Below are 17,977 nucleotides of genomic sequence, written 5' to 3'. Positions count from 1 at the left end.
TGAAGGCCCTGTGGACTTGAAGCAAGGAAAGGAGGCTCTGCCAGGGTCTGTTCCTCCACGGAGTCCAGAGCCCTGTGTCTGTTGGGCTACCAGTCCCCCTTGGAGGACATGTCTTGGTACTCGGGCCTGGTGGTGGCAAGGCAGGGAGCTGACACCCCATTTTTGATGGCTTGACTCTTTAGACCCAGATTGTGGGGAAGCGCTATTCATTACTTGTCCATTTCCAACAGGCAAGGTCAGGGCCTGGCTAATTCCCTTTCCTCTCCAGAAAGGCCTTTGAGGGCTTTAAGTAAAAAGACAGAGACAGAAAGGTCAAGTCTGGCCTCAGGGTCTGCCCAGCCCCTTGGCTTTTGGGCAGTTGGGAGGTGGCCTTCTCCTTGCCATGGGGAATGTGCAGCCTGGGGGTGGTGCAGTGTGGGTTTGAAGGGCCCCTAGACTTGGTGGTCTCATTCTGTGAGAGGTGTCAGCTCTGGAGGGCAGCCTTGGCATGGAAAGTGGCATCCTTGGGTGTTTGGAGGCAAGTGGCAACTCTGTGCCAGTGTCTGGTGGCTACAGGGGAGCTACACTGGAAAATGCCCTGAAGATAAGGCCAGGGAACCACAGGGCCCTGAGTCCTGGGTGTGGAAGGTAGCCTGGCCTGGCAGACAAACAGAAGAGGAGCTTAATTCAGAATGCACCAGATGGTCGACCCAGGAGAGACCGGGGCCTGAGGCAAAGTGGCACACTTCTGCCCGGGTCACAGGAAGTGACTTACGTCAGAGGAGTCTGATGGTGACAAGTGTCTCTTCACCACACTGTGCCTCTCCTTCCTGGTCTGGCCTCTCCTTGACTGGGCAAAATTCCTGCCTGGCCCAACTCCCCAGTGCTGGTGCTGAGCTCCTCTTACTTCCTCCTTGTACCTCGGGCACTTGGAGAGTGCCTGTCCACTTGGCCCAGGGTGCTGCTAAAGGGGACAAGTTGTCTATTTGTCTTCACCCCTCTTCTCTCTCTTTTCTTTGCTTGCTGCTGGTAGCTGGACCCTGAGACTGCCTCTCCTGTCCACAGCCAGGTAGGGTACTCCTGCCCCCCTCAGGAGCCCTCCGCTTCCAACGGTGACCACCCATTCCCTTTGGCCTGTACCTGGGCTGGCGTCTGTGCTCGGGCCTCATGCTGGAATGTAAGGCCTCTTTCCTCTTCCAGCTCCCACCCCCACCCAGCTCCAGGAGACAGTGCCAGTACTTGGAGATGGGGCAGTTTTGTGTCAGGTCCTTGGGGAGTATCTAGTGTCCAGTCTGAGTGTCACAGCTCCTGTTTCTGTGGCACATGGTTCTTAGCCCCTGGAACCTAAGGACCTGCCCAGAGTTTTGTTTTAGGTGTTTCATTTCTACTTGTTCCTAGTAGAGAAAGTTAAAAAGGCAGAATTTCTGTCCTTCTGCCTCCCCACGCACCCCCAAATCCCAAGCTCTGGATGTGCCATTCTCTGTCTCCACCTGCTGGCCAACTTGGGAAACACCTCTTTGCATCTGTTCTAAAGGAGTTTGTCATCAGTTTCAAACACCTGACCTATAGAACGTGCCCAGGTGTTACCTGCCTCACAAAAGGAGTAACTTTGTAAAGATATATCTTTTCAAATAGTAAAAACAGGCCTTTTCTGTGTCTTAAAAAACTGAAGTGATGATAGTCTGTTGCCATAGTGATACTCCTATTTGAAGGGTGAGCTCACTAGTTTGTGATGGCCAAAGTGAGAACCACTGGTATAGTCCTGTCTTCTCACCTGCAGCCGGGAAGGACAGTCAGCCAGCAAGAGGGAGTTGTCTAAAGCCAAATCCAACATGGGAGTAGCACCCAGATTCTTTTCTCTCATCTCTAAGAAAAGTGACAGAGAATATTCTTCTTGTCTTTTCTTATCCTTTCCAGTCCTTCATCCAGGGGTTAAGTATCACAGGCCCAAAGTCTCATGAGGGTTGGGAACCTGGGAGACTAGTTGTACCCCACAGCTGGGGCCCCTCAGAGATCATGGGGGTGGGATTCACCTGAGCATTTCTCCATCCACTGGGGTGATCATCTCACTGGCAGGGGGTCACTGCATGGCCCTGCTGCCCTTTCACCCACATGCAACAAAAGGATCCTGATAGGCCCTGGGAGCTTGGCCCTCTCTCCTGTTTGCCCAGCTACCCTGGCCACAATTTCTACCCACTCAAATCTTCCGAGGGGGTGCCAGGTTCAGCAGCTTACAGTGCCTATGAATGCTTCTTTTTGATTGGTGACCACCTAGTGCCTCCAGTGGCTCCCAACCCCTTTAGACCCATTCTTGTGTCCATCCATGTGGCATGCAAGTCTCTCCCCTTGTTTGACAGATCAGTGCTACCTCCCCCAACCTACCTCCCCAGATCTCTGGCCATGCTGCTTTATGCCCTTAGCATGTCCATGTAGGTCTGGGCACCTGCCACCTCAGAAAGAGGCATGGAGCAGGAGCAGGGAGGCCAGCACATGCATCTGGTCACTGCCCCCTGCCTGATAGAGCATCCTCTGAAGGGGAAGGCCAGGGCCAGGCCTCAAGACCCACCGGTCATTTTGAACTACAACATCCTTGGGAGACACTTCTCTTCTCTCCTTGAGGAAATGCCCTTTCTCAGCTTGAAGGAGGCCCAATCAGTTGGATAAAATGAAAAGCTGGGCATGAAAAATCACAGTATCGATGGCCCAGGCTGGGTGTGAGCTCAGGATACAGACAATACAGGTTTTGCAGTGAAGGGGGAAAGAGGGCAGCTGAAGATAGAACTTCTTTCCTGGGCACACACTCCCTGTGTCCCTGAACCTCCAGACCCTCGAGGTTGACATGGTTCCTAATCTGTCCCTGTCCTCATGGCTCCTCAGGACCACCACACTCCTGACTTCCCCACCTCCTTCCTCTGATTCCTCTAATGTCCTCTGATCTGTGTCTGTCACCCAGCTCCCCCTCTACCCCAGTGGCTATTTTTGAAGACCTTCCCCATTAATTCCCCCCTCTCATCGCTGTCCTTATTTCTGCTTTCCAGAACAGTCTGACTATTTATTCTCCCCCTCCCTCCGATAGGTGAAGACAGAAGAGCAAATCGCAGCTGAGGAGGCCTGGTATGAGACAGAAAAGGTGTGGCTGGTCCATAAGGATGGCTTCTCACTGGGTAAGCCTGAAGAGGTCCCGGGTATAGACTCAGGGCCTCTCGGGGTCAGGGCTGCACAGTGGGTGTGCCTCTGGGTCCAGGGAGGGCCCAGAGGAGAACAGAGGCTGGAGATACAGTGGGAGAAGAAGGCAGCACCATGAGGGGCCCAAAGAGGCTGGCAAAGGTTTTCCCAGCCCACATCTGACTGTCTGCCCCTGCTCTGCAGCCAGTCAGCTCAAATCTGAAGAGCTCAGCTTGCCCGAGGGGAAGGTGCGTGTGAAGCTAGACCATGACGGAGCCATCTTGGATGTGGACGAGGATGACATAGAGAAGGTTCGCAGGGGGCTGGGGGAGGGCATAGGAGGTGGGCTGGGCAGGGCAGGCCTTTCCACTGCTGGCAGTGCAGACAGGTTCTGCTGCGTCAGTGCCCACCCGCTTGTCCTACCATGCAGGCTAATGCGCCCTCCTGTGACCGTCTAGAAGATCTCGCCTCCTTGGTGTACCTCAATGAGTCCAGCGTCCTGCACACACTGCGCCAGCGCTATGGTGCCAGTCTGCTGCACACGTACGCTGGCCCCAGCCTGCTCGTTCTCAGCCCCCGTGGGGCCCCTGCTGTGTACTCTGAGAAGGTACGATGCCTCCTGAGTTACCATGCTGCCTCATGGATCCACTACCCACCTCACCTTGCCTGACCCTGATCCTTCCTCCTGATATCCCGCCAGGCTCTTGTCCACCCTTACAGTTGACCTTGAGAAGTGGAGTCTATTCAAATCTCTGGGGGACCTCCCCTTAACCTCTAACAGAGGCCTGAACTTGACTAGTATCTGCATTTCCATGCTTGGCCTTAGCCTCAGAATCCCTTGGCCCCCCTAGAGTAAAAAACCCACAGATGTGGACCTTGGCATGAGTACTGTCCAAGTAGGAACAGCTGAGAGCTTATCCTTTCCCTCCATCCTTCTCCTGCCCAAGGTGATACACATGTTCAAAGGGTGTCGGCGGGAGGACATGGCACCCCACATCTATGCCGTGGCCCAGACTGCATACAGGGCAATGCTGATGAGCCGTCAGGACCAGTCTATCATCCTTTTGGGCAGTAGTGGCAGTGGCAAGACCACCAGCTGCCAGCATATGGTGCAGTACCTGGCTACCATCGCGGGCACCAGTGGAAACAAGGTGTTTTCTGGTGAGACAGGCACAATCGGAAAAACTAGAACAGGCTGTGGGGAGAGGGTGGGGATGTAGACCCTATCCAGGTGCCAGCTCTTTTTCTCCCTGTACCCTCACAGCCCCAGGCAGTTTTAGTCAGAGTAACACTAAGCCTTTGTGCTCTGGGGGAATAGCTAAGGACTGGACCATTCTGCCAGGGCCTCTGAAGCCTGTGGCTGGGGAATGAGCTGCCCCTGGCCTTCCTGATGGCCCCTGGGCCTGTATTCTGCAGTGGAGAAGTGGCAGGCTCTGTACACCCTCCTGGAAGCCTTTGGGAACAGCCCCACTATCATGAACGGCAATGCTACCCGCTTCTCCCAGATCCTCTCCCTGGACTTTGACCAAACTGGCCAGGTGGCCTCAGCCTCCATTCAGGTAAAGGGATACTCGGGGTAGTCGGAGATTGGCCATCTATTTCATGCCCTCGAAATCTAACTCTCTTCTGTGCCTCATTTTCCCTGGGGTTCTGCTCTAACAAAATAGACCCAGGCAGGGCTGGCCTGCTCTGTCCTGAGCCTTCACTGTCCTGCCCCGTGTCCCTGCCCTGGGTGGGGCTCAGCTTCCTGCCCAACCTTGGGGTGGCCTCGCCGTACTGCTAGGAAGCCCAGGGCTTTTTGGCCTGACTTCACTGAGGGAAGACAGGCTTCTCAGTAAATTAAGGAGCAGCCAAGGCAAATTCCTTTCCATGCTAAATGAAATATCTCCCCACAAAGTGCCCAGTTCCCCCAAAGACACTCTGGAGATTGGGTAGAGTGTAAGGACCCCTCACCACCAACTAGGTCTGTCTTGTTCCCCTTGGCTCAGCTCTTTGCCTCTGGTGATCTGATCTATATTTGAACACCTTGAGAGTCGGATGCTTCATCCCAGGGCCTAGAACATCATGGACCTGGTTCTTTCTGGTATGGGGTGGGAGAAGCTTGAATGGCACTACCTTCCTTACCCATTTCCTCCATGCTGTGCCACAGACGATGCTTTTGGAGAAGCTACGTGTGGCTCGACGTCCAGCCAGTGAGGCCACATTCAATGTCTTCTACTACCTGCTGGCCTGTGGGGATGGCACCCTCAGGTGAGATGGTACAGGACGAAAAGGGAGGGTTCTCTGAACTTCAGCCCACTGACTCTTGCTGCTTGATGGCGTCCTGTAATGTTTGTTTATTGTGTGCCTCTACGTGCTAGGCTCTGAGATAGGCCTTGAGGATGGTGAGCTAAATGAGAGGAGGAAGTGCTTGGCAGAAGCTCCCTGGCCCTGGACACAGGGCCTAGGTATATCTGAGAGGTACAGGTGGCCCTTCTGTGGTTCGCCAGAATCTCTCTACACATGAAGCCTGGTCTGGAGAGGAAAGCACACTGAGGTACAGGTAGTCAGTGACTTGTATGGGGCTAGAATGTTGAGCCCACATTGGGGCTAAAAGCCTAAGTCTTTTCTAGTGTCCTCCAAACTGGCCCTCCCTGCCCCCATGTTGGCTGCCTCTGCCAGGATCTCCCCTCCAGACCTTCAGGCTTGCTATCTGTGTTTGCTGAAAAAAAAGGATAAATGATAAGGCTGAGCAAGCAGTTGTAGGGTGTTATCCTTTCCACTTCTTGTGACTGAGGCCAGTCTCTGACCTGACTGGACTTGCCCTTCAGGCAGGTTCCCAGCTCCCTTCCAGGGAATCTCTGGTGACCTGTCCTAGTGGTTCGTCCTCTGACCAAGTGTCCAGGCTCATCAGGAAAGGCCTACCAGTAGGGCATGATTGACAGAACTTGGAGTCTAGAAACTGAGTCTGTCTTCACCCTGGCAGGCAGATGACCTTGCCATGGGCACCAAACACTGTACTGATGCTTCATTTGTACCTCTAGGACAGAGCTCCACTTGAACCACTTGGCAGAAAACAATGTGTTTGGAATTGTGCCATTGGCCAAGGTGAGGGGCCTGTTGGATTGGGTTGATAGTCCCAGGCCTAGAGGGTAGGAGAAGCCTTAGATGGCTTGGGATGCCCTATGGGAATAGCAGGAGCCCAGTTCTAGCTGGATGGCTCTGCCCACACCATGCCCTTCCTGAGGGTCCAGCAGCCTGGGGGTTTGGGGAGAGAATGCCCCTCTGAGATCCAGTGACTGTGTACCTGTCCCTCCTTGCAGCCTGAGGAGAAGCAGAAGGCAGCTCAGCAGTTCAGTAAGCTGCAGACAGCCATGAAGGTGCTAGGCATCTCCCCTGATGAACAGAAAACCTGCTGGCTCATCCTGGCCGCCATCTACCACCTGGGGGCTGCAGGAGCCACCAAAGGTAACCCGCAGTGGGTCCCGACAGCCTGACTTGTCACCCAGGAGAGCTTGTGGGGGCCCAGCCCGCCCTCAGTTTGTCCTCACAGAGCACAGGTTCATCTGTTATCAGCTTCCCCTCTTTTGCTTGCACCTCTTCCCAGTCCCCCACATGAGGGCAGAAGTCTGCAAACACCCCAAGAAGCATCTCTGCCAAGGATGGTCTGAGGCCTGCACTCGGGTGGCAGTGCCTGGGAACACTGTGAAGACCTGGGAAGCTTGGGGGGTTGGAGGCTGAGGGGAAAGAGAAGGGCAGCAGCAACGAGTGGAGCTGTTCTCCTGGATTAACTCTCCTTCTTCTTCCCTTCCCGACAGAGGCCCTTGAGGAGCAAGCGGGTAACTGACCTTGGCCCCTCCTTGGGTTGTAGGGGCCACATTGCCCCATCTTGGTGCTTGCCCTGGCTTCTCTCTGGGGGCTGGGTTTGTTCTATCACAGCAGAGGGGACTGGCCTGGAAGAAACCCCAGGGTTGAGGTTGGAGAGGGCGCTGCTGACTGGGGCTTCTCAGAGTCCCAGGAATAGCTGCTTCTACCTGCTTTGCCTCCAGGTCCTGGAACTTCTGAGGATGCCCTCCATGGGGGCTTGGGTAGGGTAGGGTGGGCTTGCTTCCTGGGGCTTCCAGAGGCCAGTTTTCCCCGAGTTCTTCCGTTTTCTCCACTGGATTGGTAGCTGTCTCTTCCTTCTGCATGTGGGTTGGAGGCGCTAGGGGGCAGCAGGCACCGTGGTAATGAATGGGCTGCTGCTTCCGCACTTGTGCTTGGGGCTGGTGAATGGCTTGGGCTCGGTCCAGCCTGGAAAAGTTGTGCCTTCCTCGAGATTACATTGAAAGATGGGCCCTGTATGCGCCGCTTCACCCCTTTTTCCTCCATTTTAGGGAAAAGGGATGCTGGTCCTGAACAGCACCTTTGGCTTTGGCTTCATCTTCCTCTGGGAAGTGAAGGGCCCCAGGCTGCCTAGCTGGAATGAGAAAGCACAGGTGGGGTGGGTGCATGGAGGAACAGGTGTCCGGGTGTTGGGCTTCTTTGATACCAGCAGGTGACATCCCTGCCAAAGAGGAATAAGGTTGAGTTAAAGACATTATCTTCAGACTGTGTAGGCGACTGTGTGGCTGTCTTGAGGAAGTTCTTTCATTCTGAGGAGGTGACAAGTCCAGGTTTCCTGTAACCTTACTCAGCACTGACTCGGGTGGAGAGCTGGGTGTGCCAGCCCATGGGCCTGCTTGAGCTGTATCTGTTACCTCCCCAGAGCTTCTAGTATATTCCAGGGTGTGTGTGTGTGTGTGTGTGTGTGTGTGTGTGTGTGCGTGCACGCATACGTGCGCGTACGTGTGGGTTAAAATGGCTTTGTGGGTCTGTGTGTGTGTCAGTGCAATCACACCCCTAAAGGTACTCCTGTGGACTGTGTGTGTTTCTGGATCTGAATGTGGTTGTGTTTTCTCTCCTGCTTCTCCTCACAATCTCCCAACCCCCACGGTCCCTTCCCATGGGCCTGGCGGGCTCAGTTGATGACTGTTTGCTAACACGCTGTTTTTCTTTGCATGCTGCATGCTGGTCCTTTGCCTTACAGAAGCTGCTGAAGGTAAAACCTTGTTTCTTGTTAGCTTTCCCTAATTGCCGTGATTAGACACATGTTGGCTGAGGCGCGTCTGTCTGCGTGGGCTGTTCCCTTTCCCTGCGGCTCTTTTTGCCTCCCCACTGTTGGGCCATGGGTGGGTGTTTGTGGGCTCTCCTGGCAGATGCCTGGGGGTAAGAGAGAGGGTCTGAATGCAATCATGAAAGGGGGAGGCACTGGCATTCTCTTGTGATGGTTCCCCCCAGGACAGAGGGTCCTGTGCTCATCACAGGCGGGCTGGCTCACCATCTTCCTTAAGTTGGCACCCCTGGAACCAAGCCCTGTACAGGGTTTTTCACCTCTTTCAGGGAGCCCTCTGGTGGCAGCAATGTGAAGTTACATCCTCTTTTTGGAGCTGCTCCTTCCCCCCCCCCACACACACACACACAGAGGCACGCACGCGCATACACACACACACACACACACACACACACACACGCACGCGCGCGCGAGCGCGCACATTCCCCTCCCCACCCCCCCACCCCCGCTCTCTCCCCACTGCTGGGGATATGGGAAAGGCTGGCAGCTTCTGGCGCTCCCTGTTTTGCCTAAAGCCCTCTGGTGTCATCAGGGCTGTTTTTCTCCTCTGGAAGATGTCTGCTCCCCAGTCCTATAGGAGCAAAGGGTCATCAAACGCCCAAGGGAGGAAGATCCAAGATGCCAGATACTTTTCTCTATAGGTGGACGCAAGCAGTTTGCCCGCCACGAGTGGGCCCAGAAGGCTGCCTACCTGTTGGGCTGCAGCTTGGAGGAGCTCTCCTCAGCCATCTTCAAGCACCAGCACAAGGGGGGTACCCTGCAGCGCTCTACCTCCTTCCGCCAGGGCCCTGAGGAGAGCAGCCTGGGAGATGGCACAGGTACCTTGAGACCCTGGGCTGTTGGGTGTGAGCAGGAGGCCTCATCCAGGGCATCTTGTCAGCCTGGGTAGAGAGACTGCTGGGGCAAGTGGATGTTTCCCTGAGGGTGAGAGGCCCAGCCCTGGGGACCTATCCTGGGTAGGTAGGGGGCATACTCAGATGGGGGGGTCCCAGGGACCAGGAGATAGAGCTGATCCTCTTGCCCCACAGGCCCCAAACTGAGTGCGCTGGAGTGCTTAGAAGGCATGGCATCTGGCCTCTACAGTGAAGTCTTCACCCTTCTTGTCTCCCTAATGAACCGGTGAGTCCCAGGCTGGGTCCAGGAGCTCCTCCGCCTCCGCCTTGACAAAGGTGGACTTGAAGCCTTAGTGCTCCTGTAACAGAGCCGTCCTCCACCAGCAGAGGGCTCACTGCCGCTGCAGGCCGGGAGAGGTGCGTCCTCTCCCCTGGGCAGGCATGGGGGTTTAGCATGGAGCAGGCCAGGGCTGCTTGGATGCCAGGGGCAGAGCAGTGGGGCCATTGGGTGGATCATGAGGCCCTGGCCAGCTCTCACCCACCTCTCTCTGCGAAGGGCTCTCAAGTCCAGCCAGCACTCACTCTGCTCTATGATGATTGTGGACACTCCTGGCTTCCAGAACCCCGAGCAGGGTGGGTCAGCTCGCGGAGCCTCCTTTGAGGAACTGTGCCACAACTACGCCCAGGACCGGCTGCAGAGGCTCTTCCACGAGCGTACCTTCGTGCAGGAGTTGGAAAGATACAAGGAGGTAGCACCTGACCTTGCCCCTGCTGCCACCCACCCCTCCAAAGCCTTACCTTGGCATGCCATCTGTGGGTAAGGGGAGGCACCTTCTTCCCTGTTGGCTGCTTCCTTCCCAGCTCTTTACTTCGCTCGTTTGTCTCTGGAGTGGGGTTTTTTCCTGCTCCAGGCTATATTCTTACTTTGTGGAGAGTTTGCTTTCCAAGAAAATGAAGATGAACTCAAGTTCCCTGAGAGCCCTCCTTGCCCACCTTCAAGGCCTCCTCCTATGAAACTCCCCCAGCACCCCATGGTCCCTGCCTCCATTTGTGTGGGGCCTAACTTTCCCCATCTCCCAGTCTCCTGACTTGTTAAGATGGTGATTATTTGGGCCCCTTCCATGGAAGGGTGGGTAGGTGGGGTAAAATCTAGAAATCCTACCTCATATGAATGAGCTGGGGAGGATATTTATCTAGGATGAAAGAAGATTGAGGAGGAAAATGACAGTTGTCTTCAAGTGCTTCAAGGATAATTATGTGAAATTGAGAGTAGGCTCACTGTGTAGCCAGATCAACTAATGTGAATAACAGGAATTTATGACTTTAGTCCAATATAAAAGGAGGTTAGAGTTTTAGCTGTTCAGAGCTACAGTGTGGTGCCTTAGGAGGTAATGGACACTGGTCAGTCGGGCTGCTGGGAGTAGCTCCTGCCTAGGACAGGAGGTCAGACTTGCTGACCCCAGCATCCCCCTCTGGCCTACTCACAGGCTGCACCCCACACAGGGCCTGTGCTCACTCCCACTCTGCCTTCCTTCCTAGGAGAACATCGAGGTGGCATTTGACGACTTGGAGCCAGCCATGGTTGACTCTGTGGCTGCTGTGGATGAAGCCTCCCATCAGTCCCTGGTAGGAATTCCAGTGAGGCCTGGCTGGCCTTTCCTCTCCTTTATATTCCTCTCCCGGGCCTCCCCGGTGGCGCAGCGGTTGAGCACTGGGTTGCGAAGCTGCCCGCGGCCTCTGCGGTGCCGGTTCGATCCCTGGCTTCTCCCCGGCCACCGGAGGAGGGTCCCACATGGCGCGCAGACCTCTCCTGCCGCCCGCTGCTCCCCTCAGCAGTGTGCTTCGGTCCTTCTGCCTGCTCTGCTCCCCGCTCTGGCTCTGGTGAATTCTCTCACCCTCCCGCGCTTCTGACTGTACCCAGTGCATGTATAAACAAAACAAATAAACAAATTAAAAAAATAAATAAATAAATAAAACATGCCTCTATAAAATAAAATTTAAAAAAAAATCTATATATTCCTCTCCCTCCATAGGGCCCTCCCACTGTGCACTGCTTTGGTGGTGCCACTGTGGGCCCAGACTTTAGAGCACTTGAGAGCTGTGGGCGCTGCCCCTGTACCCCAGCCAGCCTAGCCAGGACAGTGCCTCTTTCTTCTGTTCTGGTGCCATGGGGGTCAGAGCCCCTGGGTGTCTGAGCCAGGTAGGAAGGTGTGTCTCCTCTCTTATCAACTGGGACTCAAGTGTGTCTGCCAGGAGCCCTGCTGTTTCTTCCTAGGTGGTGAGGGCTTGGCTGGACCCCAGGGACAGTCACGATTGAGGCAGTCGGCAGAGTGGGGCAAGGAGAGACAGCACTCTGCACAAGCAGGGGAACAGTGCCCAACTGTGAAACGGATGCCCTACTCTGCTGCGGGACTGTGTGCATGTGAACCCTCAGCCCTCTACTGTGGGAATGAGGGTTGTCACCCTCTGGACTAGTGTCTTGGGCACCTTGCATGCTGGGCATTGGTTGTCCTGATGAGCACCTGGCATTGGAGATTGTCTTCAGTGAGGGGAATTCCCTGAGTTGTTTTGTAGAGAATTGGCATTTTTGCTAGGCTGCTGATCTGCCTCCTTTGCTCTGAGTCTTGCTTCCCTGTTTCTTTCTGCTGAAGGAGGCCCTGCTGGGCTAGTGCGCATGTAGGTTGGGCTCTGGGGAGATTGAGTGTCCCCCTGGGACAAATGCTTAAAGTGTCCAAGTTCTGTGTGTCCCCAGGGAAGTTGGCTTTTCTTTTCCTGACACCTGGGCTCTTGCTGAGAGCCTTTGCCATTCCCAGGAGGTCTGGGGAGTAAGGAGCTGAGGAGCCCCAGTGGGCCAGGCAGTGTGTTTGAGTGGGTTATGGCCATCCTCTCCTTTCTTTGCTCTCCCCTGTCTGATGGGCAGCAGCACCTCTGGGGCTGAGGTCTCCTCACTGCAGAGCCTGCCACTCCCTGTGCCATACACTCATTGTGCATTCCTGCTCCAGCTGCCCTAGGACCTTCCTTATCCATTGGTCCTTGGGTATATTCTGTTTCTTCCCAATAATCACACCAGCTCCCCTGGGCAGCTGTTGGAGAGAAGATGCAGGAGCTAGGGTCAAAGCGCGGGGAAATGGTGCTTCTCTTGCATAGACTGCCCTCATGGCCAGACCAGAATAGTATGTAGGGAAAGTTTGAGCCTTCTTGCCTATGGGAATTAGGGAATTACATAGAAAATTCACCTTCAGGCCAGATGTGGCCACAGGCCTAGTTTGTTTAGCCTGCATAGGGTATTTAGTGTTTCCACCTTCTCTTGTAAAACTGGGGGATTTACCAACACTAGCCCATTGATCTTCCAGAACAGCTGTTGCTGCAGCTGAGTGGTTGTTCCCTTCATGTGGGGACCCCTTCTCTCTAGTCACACCAGCTCTGCCCACTTTGGCTGCCACATCCATGAAATCACTTATGCTGACTTTTGGCACTTGATCCCATCTGCAGTGCACTGAGCCTTCTCTGAGTTCTTCCCTCTCAAGGAGACCAGTGTTAACCCCATAACCATCACTTATTGAGAGCTTCCTTTGGCCACGCACTGTGCTCAGGACTTGACAGATTTCTTTTAATCTGCCCAAGAGGTCCTGTCCAGGGAGTGAGGGCAACGGCAACCTGGGACTTTCCAAACTCCTGTGACCCTGGGAGGACGAGGGGTGAGGAGCCTGTGCATGTGGACTGGGGCTCATTAGGAGCCTTCAGTTTTTGGTGACTTTGGACATGAGACCTAGAGAATCATGGTTCACTGTGGGCTTCTCTGGTCTCTTTCTGGCCCCCTCTTTCTCTTGGCTGCACTGCTGCTCCACAAGGTGTCAGCAGTGAGTGGCAGGAGATGCAGAGTGAGAGAGAGAGAGAGAGAGAGTGTGTGTGTGTGTGTGTGTGTGTTTGTGTGTGTGTAGCGTGTTTATAGTGTATGGTTGGATGAGGGGCCCTGGCTCCTTTCCCACACTCCATGTGACATGGTGGGATTTCTTTGCTCCTCCATAGGTCCGCTCGCTGGCCCGCACGGACGAGGCAAGGGGCCTGCTCTGGCTGTTGGAGGAGGAGGCTTTGGTGCCGGGGGCCACTGAGGATTCTCTCCTAGAGCGCCTTTTCTCCTACTATGGCCCCCAGGAAGGTGACAAGAAAGGTAGAGAGCACCCCTGGGGGGTAGCTCCTTTGCTGCTTCTCCAGAGGACCTGCCTATACCCCCTGGGAGGTTCAGGGAGCCCCTGGGCTTTTCTGGGTGTATGCCCCAGTGATCTGGGCCTTGATTCTTCCTCCTTCAGGCCGAAGTCCCCTGCTGCGCAGCAGCAAGCTGCAGCATTTTCTCCTGGGCCACAGCCATGGCACCAACTGGGTCGAGTACAATATGGCAGGATGGCTGAGCTATACCAAGCAGAACCCAGCCACCCAGAATGCCTCCCGGCTCCTGCAAGACTCCCAGAAGTAAGAACACCACTCACTTTCCCATGGCCCTTCCCAGAAGTTTCTGGGCTCCTGGTCTTAGACGTCCTCACCAACAGAGTAGATAACTTCCACCTCCTCAGAGGCAGCAGCCCAGGCCAGCTGGTCCTGAAGGCCTGGGAGTCACCTTCTTGAGGTGGGACAGATGTGGTTGGAACGACCTGTGGTTTAAATTTGAGTATTGGCCCCACACTCTTCATAGAAGGCAGGAGTGGCCTTGGAACCCTCTCAGTCATATAAGCCCTGTCATCTATTCTTCATTCAACAGAATTCATTCATTCAGTTATTGGGCACCTACTCTGTTCTAGGACTCTTCTAGATTCTTGGTCAATAGCAGTGAACAAAACAAAAATCCCTTGCCTATGTGAAATTTACATTCAAGTGGGGGAGACAGAAAATGACCAGGAAGTATAATGAGTAAATTACGTAGATGTTAGACTCCGGTACGTAGTATGTTGAGGTTCCTCCCTGGGGATGAAGAGGAGATCGCCCTGCTCTGTCCATTCCCTGCCTGCCTCTTGGCATCTGCCCAGCCTGGTTTTCTTACCTTACTGTTTGAGGATTTCTCTGGTTTCTCTGTAGGGGTGCAGGATATGCAGCCCCAGCCCAGATAACCCACACCCCTGGCCACAGCAGGGTGGGGGTGGGTTGGTGTCAAAGGAGCGGGAAGAAGGAACAGCTTCTGCTGCTCCTTGAATGTGACTTCTTTCTCTCCCTCACCCTTCTACCTCTGGCAGAAAAATCATCAGCAACCTGTTTCTGGGCCGGTCGGGCAGCGCCACCGTGCTCTCGGGCTCCATTGCGGGCCTCGAGGGTGGCTCACAGTTGGCGCTGCGCCGGGCCACCAGCATGCGGAAGACCTTCACCACAGGCATGGCAGCTGTCAAGAAGAAGTCGCTGTGCATCCAGATTAAGCTGCAGGTGGTGAGTGTGCCAGCCCAGGTCCCGGGGTCCTGCCCCACTCCTGGCCCCAGTGCCCACTCAGCATCCTGACTCCATCACTGTGAGTGAGGTCCTCTTTTCACACTGCTCCCTCTGAGTGACCACCCAGACCTAGCAAGGATAGCATATGGCAGGTCCTGACCGCTGGGACTCCTGCCATGCTGTGAGGTATGGGCCTCCCAGTCCCAGTGCCTGCTCTCCTGGGCATGGGCCATCAGAGCCCACCAAGAAACTTTCCCCTCCCCCTTTGGCAGGATGCCCTCATTGACACCATCAAGAAGTCCAAGCTGCATTTTGTGCACTGCTTCCTGCCTGTGGCAGAGGGCTGGGCCGGCGAGCCCCGTTCTGCCTCCTCCCGCCGAGTCAGCAGCAGCAGCGAGTTAGACCTGCCCTCGGGAGATCCCTGCGAGGCTGGGCTCCTGCAGCTCGATGTGCCCCTGCTCCGTGCCCAGCTCCGAGGCTCCCGCCTGCTGGATGCCATGCGCATGTACCGCCAAGGTGGGCTCCTTCCCCCAACACGCCTGCCTCTTTTCTAGAGCTGCCACTGCCTCTCCCTGCCTCACAGATGGGGCCCATGGGGGTGCAAGATTTCTTTTCTACTCTGGTTCCCATACTTTTCATCCCTCCCAATCCAATCTGTTCTTTTCTCTTTTTCTTTCCACCCTGCTGACTCCCCTCTACCTCTTCTCCTTTCCATGGTTTAGTCCTCTTTATCCCCAGCCTCTTTCTGCCCCATATGCTGCAAATCCCTCTCCCTGGCCCCCTGGTGTGGATTGGTCATCTCTGCCATGGCAGCACACCCAGTGGCCCTTTGTGGGCCTGGTGGCAATAACTCCTCCATGAGCAGGCAAGTAGCTGGACCAGTCCCCCTCTGGGAAATGGGTGCTAAGTCATTCTGAAGTACTTAGAATTCCCTATAAAGGTCAGAACCTTTTTATGGATCCATCTGGAGGAAAGGATAGAAAGGGTGATAGTAATAGCAGTTAACATCCTTAGAGCATTTACACTGTGCCCGGCACCATTCTAAACTCACCATTCACATTAATTTATGTAGTCCTCATAATTACCTCATGAAATGTCGGTATTATTCTCATCCCCAAATGAAGCAACTAAAGCTCAGAGAGGTTAAGTACCTTGCCCAAGATCACACAGCCAGTGAGTAACAGAGCAGGATCTGTTCAGGCAGACCAACTCAAGAGTTTATGCCTCTCTGGTGGGGTTTTGTTTGCCTGAAAAATGATGAATTGCCTTGTTTTTGACCCTTTTTCCTTACCTAGAAGAGCGGGAAGGGCCTTACCCACCCATGGTCAAGTCCCCTTGAGGCATCTGCACAGACACCCTCACTTTTCCATAGCAGCTAAAGGCAGGAAACCACTCCTGCCCTGCTCTAAATAAATCATCGATCTGTCCCCACGTCTTGATATGGAGTTGGTGTTTATTATTTCAAAACCAGATTGTTACCGCTCTGAACCAAAATCAATGTGCTTTACTCAAACAAGCAGATCGATGAGGCCAGCAGCAGCAGGCCCCCCTCCCCTCCCCCAGCCCCCAGCCACCGTCGATAGCACTGATGATTAATTAAGATGCCAGGCGTCCAGACCTGCTATCCTGGCCCATCAATTTAATTGCAATTCAGATACAATCAATAGCTCACTTTGTCTTGGCCCCTCAGCGGCCCCCGCCTCCTGTTTCAATTATCAGGCACATGCATCAGCCTCATCTCCCAGTTGGAGGGTTTCCCAGAGCAAGCTAACCCAGTGTAGTGGAGCCAGCCCCCAACCGGCTGTCTGGAGCCCAGCTTGGTATACAGTTCTGCCTCCAGCCACAACCTTTGCGACCTTGAACCAGCCAGACACTTCACCTCTCAGGCTGCAGTTTCCACATCTGGAGGATGAGTTATATCTGGCCTAAGGCCTGTTTTGGGTTTGAAAATCTGCGATTCTGTAGGAGTAAGTCCTCAGGGTGATTCAGGGTAGCCTCCTGCTGGCCAATGTCCTGCCATTGCTCTGAGTCAGAAGCCATCTCATCCTTGCCCCCACCTCCAACCCAGACAGCAGGGGGTCTCTGTTCGAAGTAGCACTCTTTGGGGAAAGAGAACCTACAAGTTCCGTTGACCACCTGGCCTGGGCTCAAGGTCTGTATGGGGGCAGCAGGGAGCCCTTTCTGTTATCTTGCCTCAGGGGACTGGAAAAAAAGAAGGGAGGGTTTTATTGCACACCCACCAAGTGAACCAAGCTGTGCTTTCTACCTATTTTCTCATTTAATCCCTAGGACCACCATGTGGTAGGACCCCCATTTACAGGTGAAAAACCAAAGCTCTGAGAGGTTGAGTGATATATCCAAGGTGATGTGATGATACGAGCCAGGCCCATGATTCTACCCCCAGGGCCATGCACTTTTCTTCTTAGCTGCTATCTGAGGCTCTATTTTTTTTTTTCTTACTAAGTCCTCAAGACATCATTCTCTCTGGGTTATCACAGAGTCATAGCCTTGGAGAGCTAGAAAGCATCTTAGAGGTCTTCCAGGCTTGTATCCCCACAGCTTGCTGACAGATGGAAGCCATGCCATTTGCACACCTTACTGACAAGGAACTTGTTACCTTTCTAAACCTTGCAATTCTCCCATGGGATAGCCCCAGTTGTCCTCTCAGCCTGCTGTCCCTCCTTCCTGTCTCTTTCCTCTCTGCCCCCCTTCCCCAGGCCTGCCTCCCACTGCAGGCTCTGCTTCCCACAGTTTCTTCCCCTTCAGATGACTTTCCCACTGGCTGCCTGGGCACTAGCACCTATTGGGGCCTGATGGGAGCAGGCAAGGCATTGACAAGCCAGCTGATCTCTTTCTAGGTTACCCTGATCACATGGTGTTTTCTGAGTTCCGCCGCCGGTTTGATGTGCTGGCCCCACACCTGACCAAGAAACACGGGCGCAACTACATTGTGGTGGATGAAAGGCGGGTAGGTTTGGGCCCCAGAGCCCCAACAAACACCCCTCCAAGCAGCCGCTTTTCCCCTCACCTAGAGAGAGCTGGGCTGACCCTGCTCAGGCTCCTGGTTTGGGCCAGTTAGGGCCAGAACAAGGGTGTGTGACGACAAAGCTGTGGCAGTGGGGAGAAGGCAGCCTGGAACATGAGAAGAGCCACCCACTTTGGAGGCCTGAATGGGGGTGTCTGCTCTCTGGTATGGCAGACAGCCCATCCAAGAGCTTCCCAGGTGGCAGGTCCAAACTAGTTCCCTTTTTAAATCTTGACCCGTGATAACACTAGGGCCCCTCGACTTTGAACTCCACATCAGGGACTAATTCCTGCAAAAGAAAGTTGTACAGAATGCCTCCCTGGCGGCCTACAGGTTTAAGTCTCAGCCTCACCTCTACAGCCTGAGTTCAATCCTGGGCCAGGGAGCTAACTCATATATGGTGCAGCAGACCTCTCCTGTCTCATCCGCTGC

The 17,977-nt window shown here is 54.4% G+C and overlaps 1 protein-coding gene across 6 annotated transcripts in view; it reads left to right on the top strand.

The window, feature by feature from the left end:
- Positions 1-17,977, top strand: part of MYO18A (myosin XVIIIA) — a 93,933-nt gene that overhangs the window by 45,528 nt on the left and 30,428 nt on the right. For 3 of the 6 annotated variants that reach the window (XM_037494642.2, XM_037494641.2, XM_037494639.2), the window contains exons 3-21: positions 1,013-1,048; positions 3,056-3,143; positions 3,349-3,455; positions 3,575-3,751; positions 4,092-4,305; positions 4,561-4,703; positions 5,294-5,394; positions 6,168-6,231; positions 6,447-6,591; positions 8,192-8,203; positions 8,917-9,093; positions 9,304-9,394; positions 9,665-9,857; positions 10,648-10,734; positions 13,138-13,279; positions 13,419-13,578; positions 14,334-14,520; positions 14,793-15,036; positions 17,379-17,488. In XM_037494642.2, the coding sequence (XP_037350539.1) occupies positions 1,013-1,048; positions 3,056-3,143; positions 3,349-3,455; positions 3,575-3,751; positions 4,092-4,305; positions 4,561-4,703; positions 5,294-5,394; positions 6,168-6,231; positions 6,447-6,591; positions 8,192-8,203; positions 8,917-9,093; positions 9,304-9,394; positions 9,665-9,857; positions 10,648-10,734; positions 13,138-13,279; positions 13,419-13,578; positions 14,334-14,520; positions 14,793-15,036; positions 17,379-17,488 (2,478 nt within the window). The remainder of the gene's footprint in view (positions 1-1,012; positions 1,049-3,055; positions 3,144-3,348; positions 3,456-3,574; positions 3,752-4,091; positions 4,306-4,560; positions 4,704-5,293; positions 5,395-6,167; positions 6,232-6,446; positions 6,592-8,191; positions 8,204-8,916; positions 9,094-9,303; positions 9,395-9,664; positions 9,858-10,647; positions 10,735-13,137; positions 13,280-13,418; positions 13,579-14,333; positions 14,521-14,792; positions 15,037-17,378; positions 17,489-17,977) is intronic. The other 3 variants (XM_037494640.2, XM_037494643.1, XM_054689682.1) reach the window with 1 other exon arrangement.

The sequence above is a fragment of the Talpa occidentalis genome, unplaced genomic scaffold, assembly GCF_014898055.3.
Source record: "Talpa occidentalis isolate TD23 unplaced genomic scaffold, MPIMG_talOcc4v2.1 talOcc4.7, whole genome shotgun sequence".
NCBI classification, from domain to species: Eukaryota; Metazoa; Chordata; class Mammalia; order Eulipotyphla; family Talpidae; genus Talpa; species Talpa occidentalis.
This window is presented reverse-complemented; position numbering and strand designations above follow the sequence as displayed.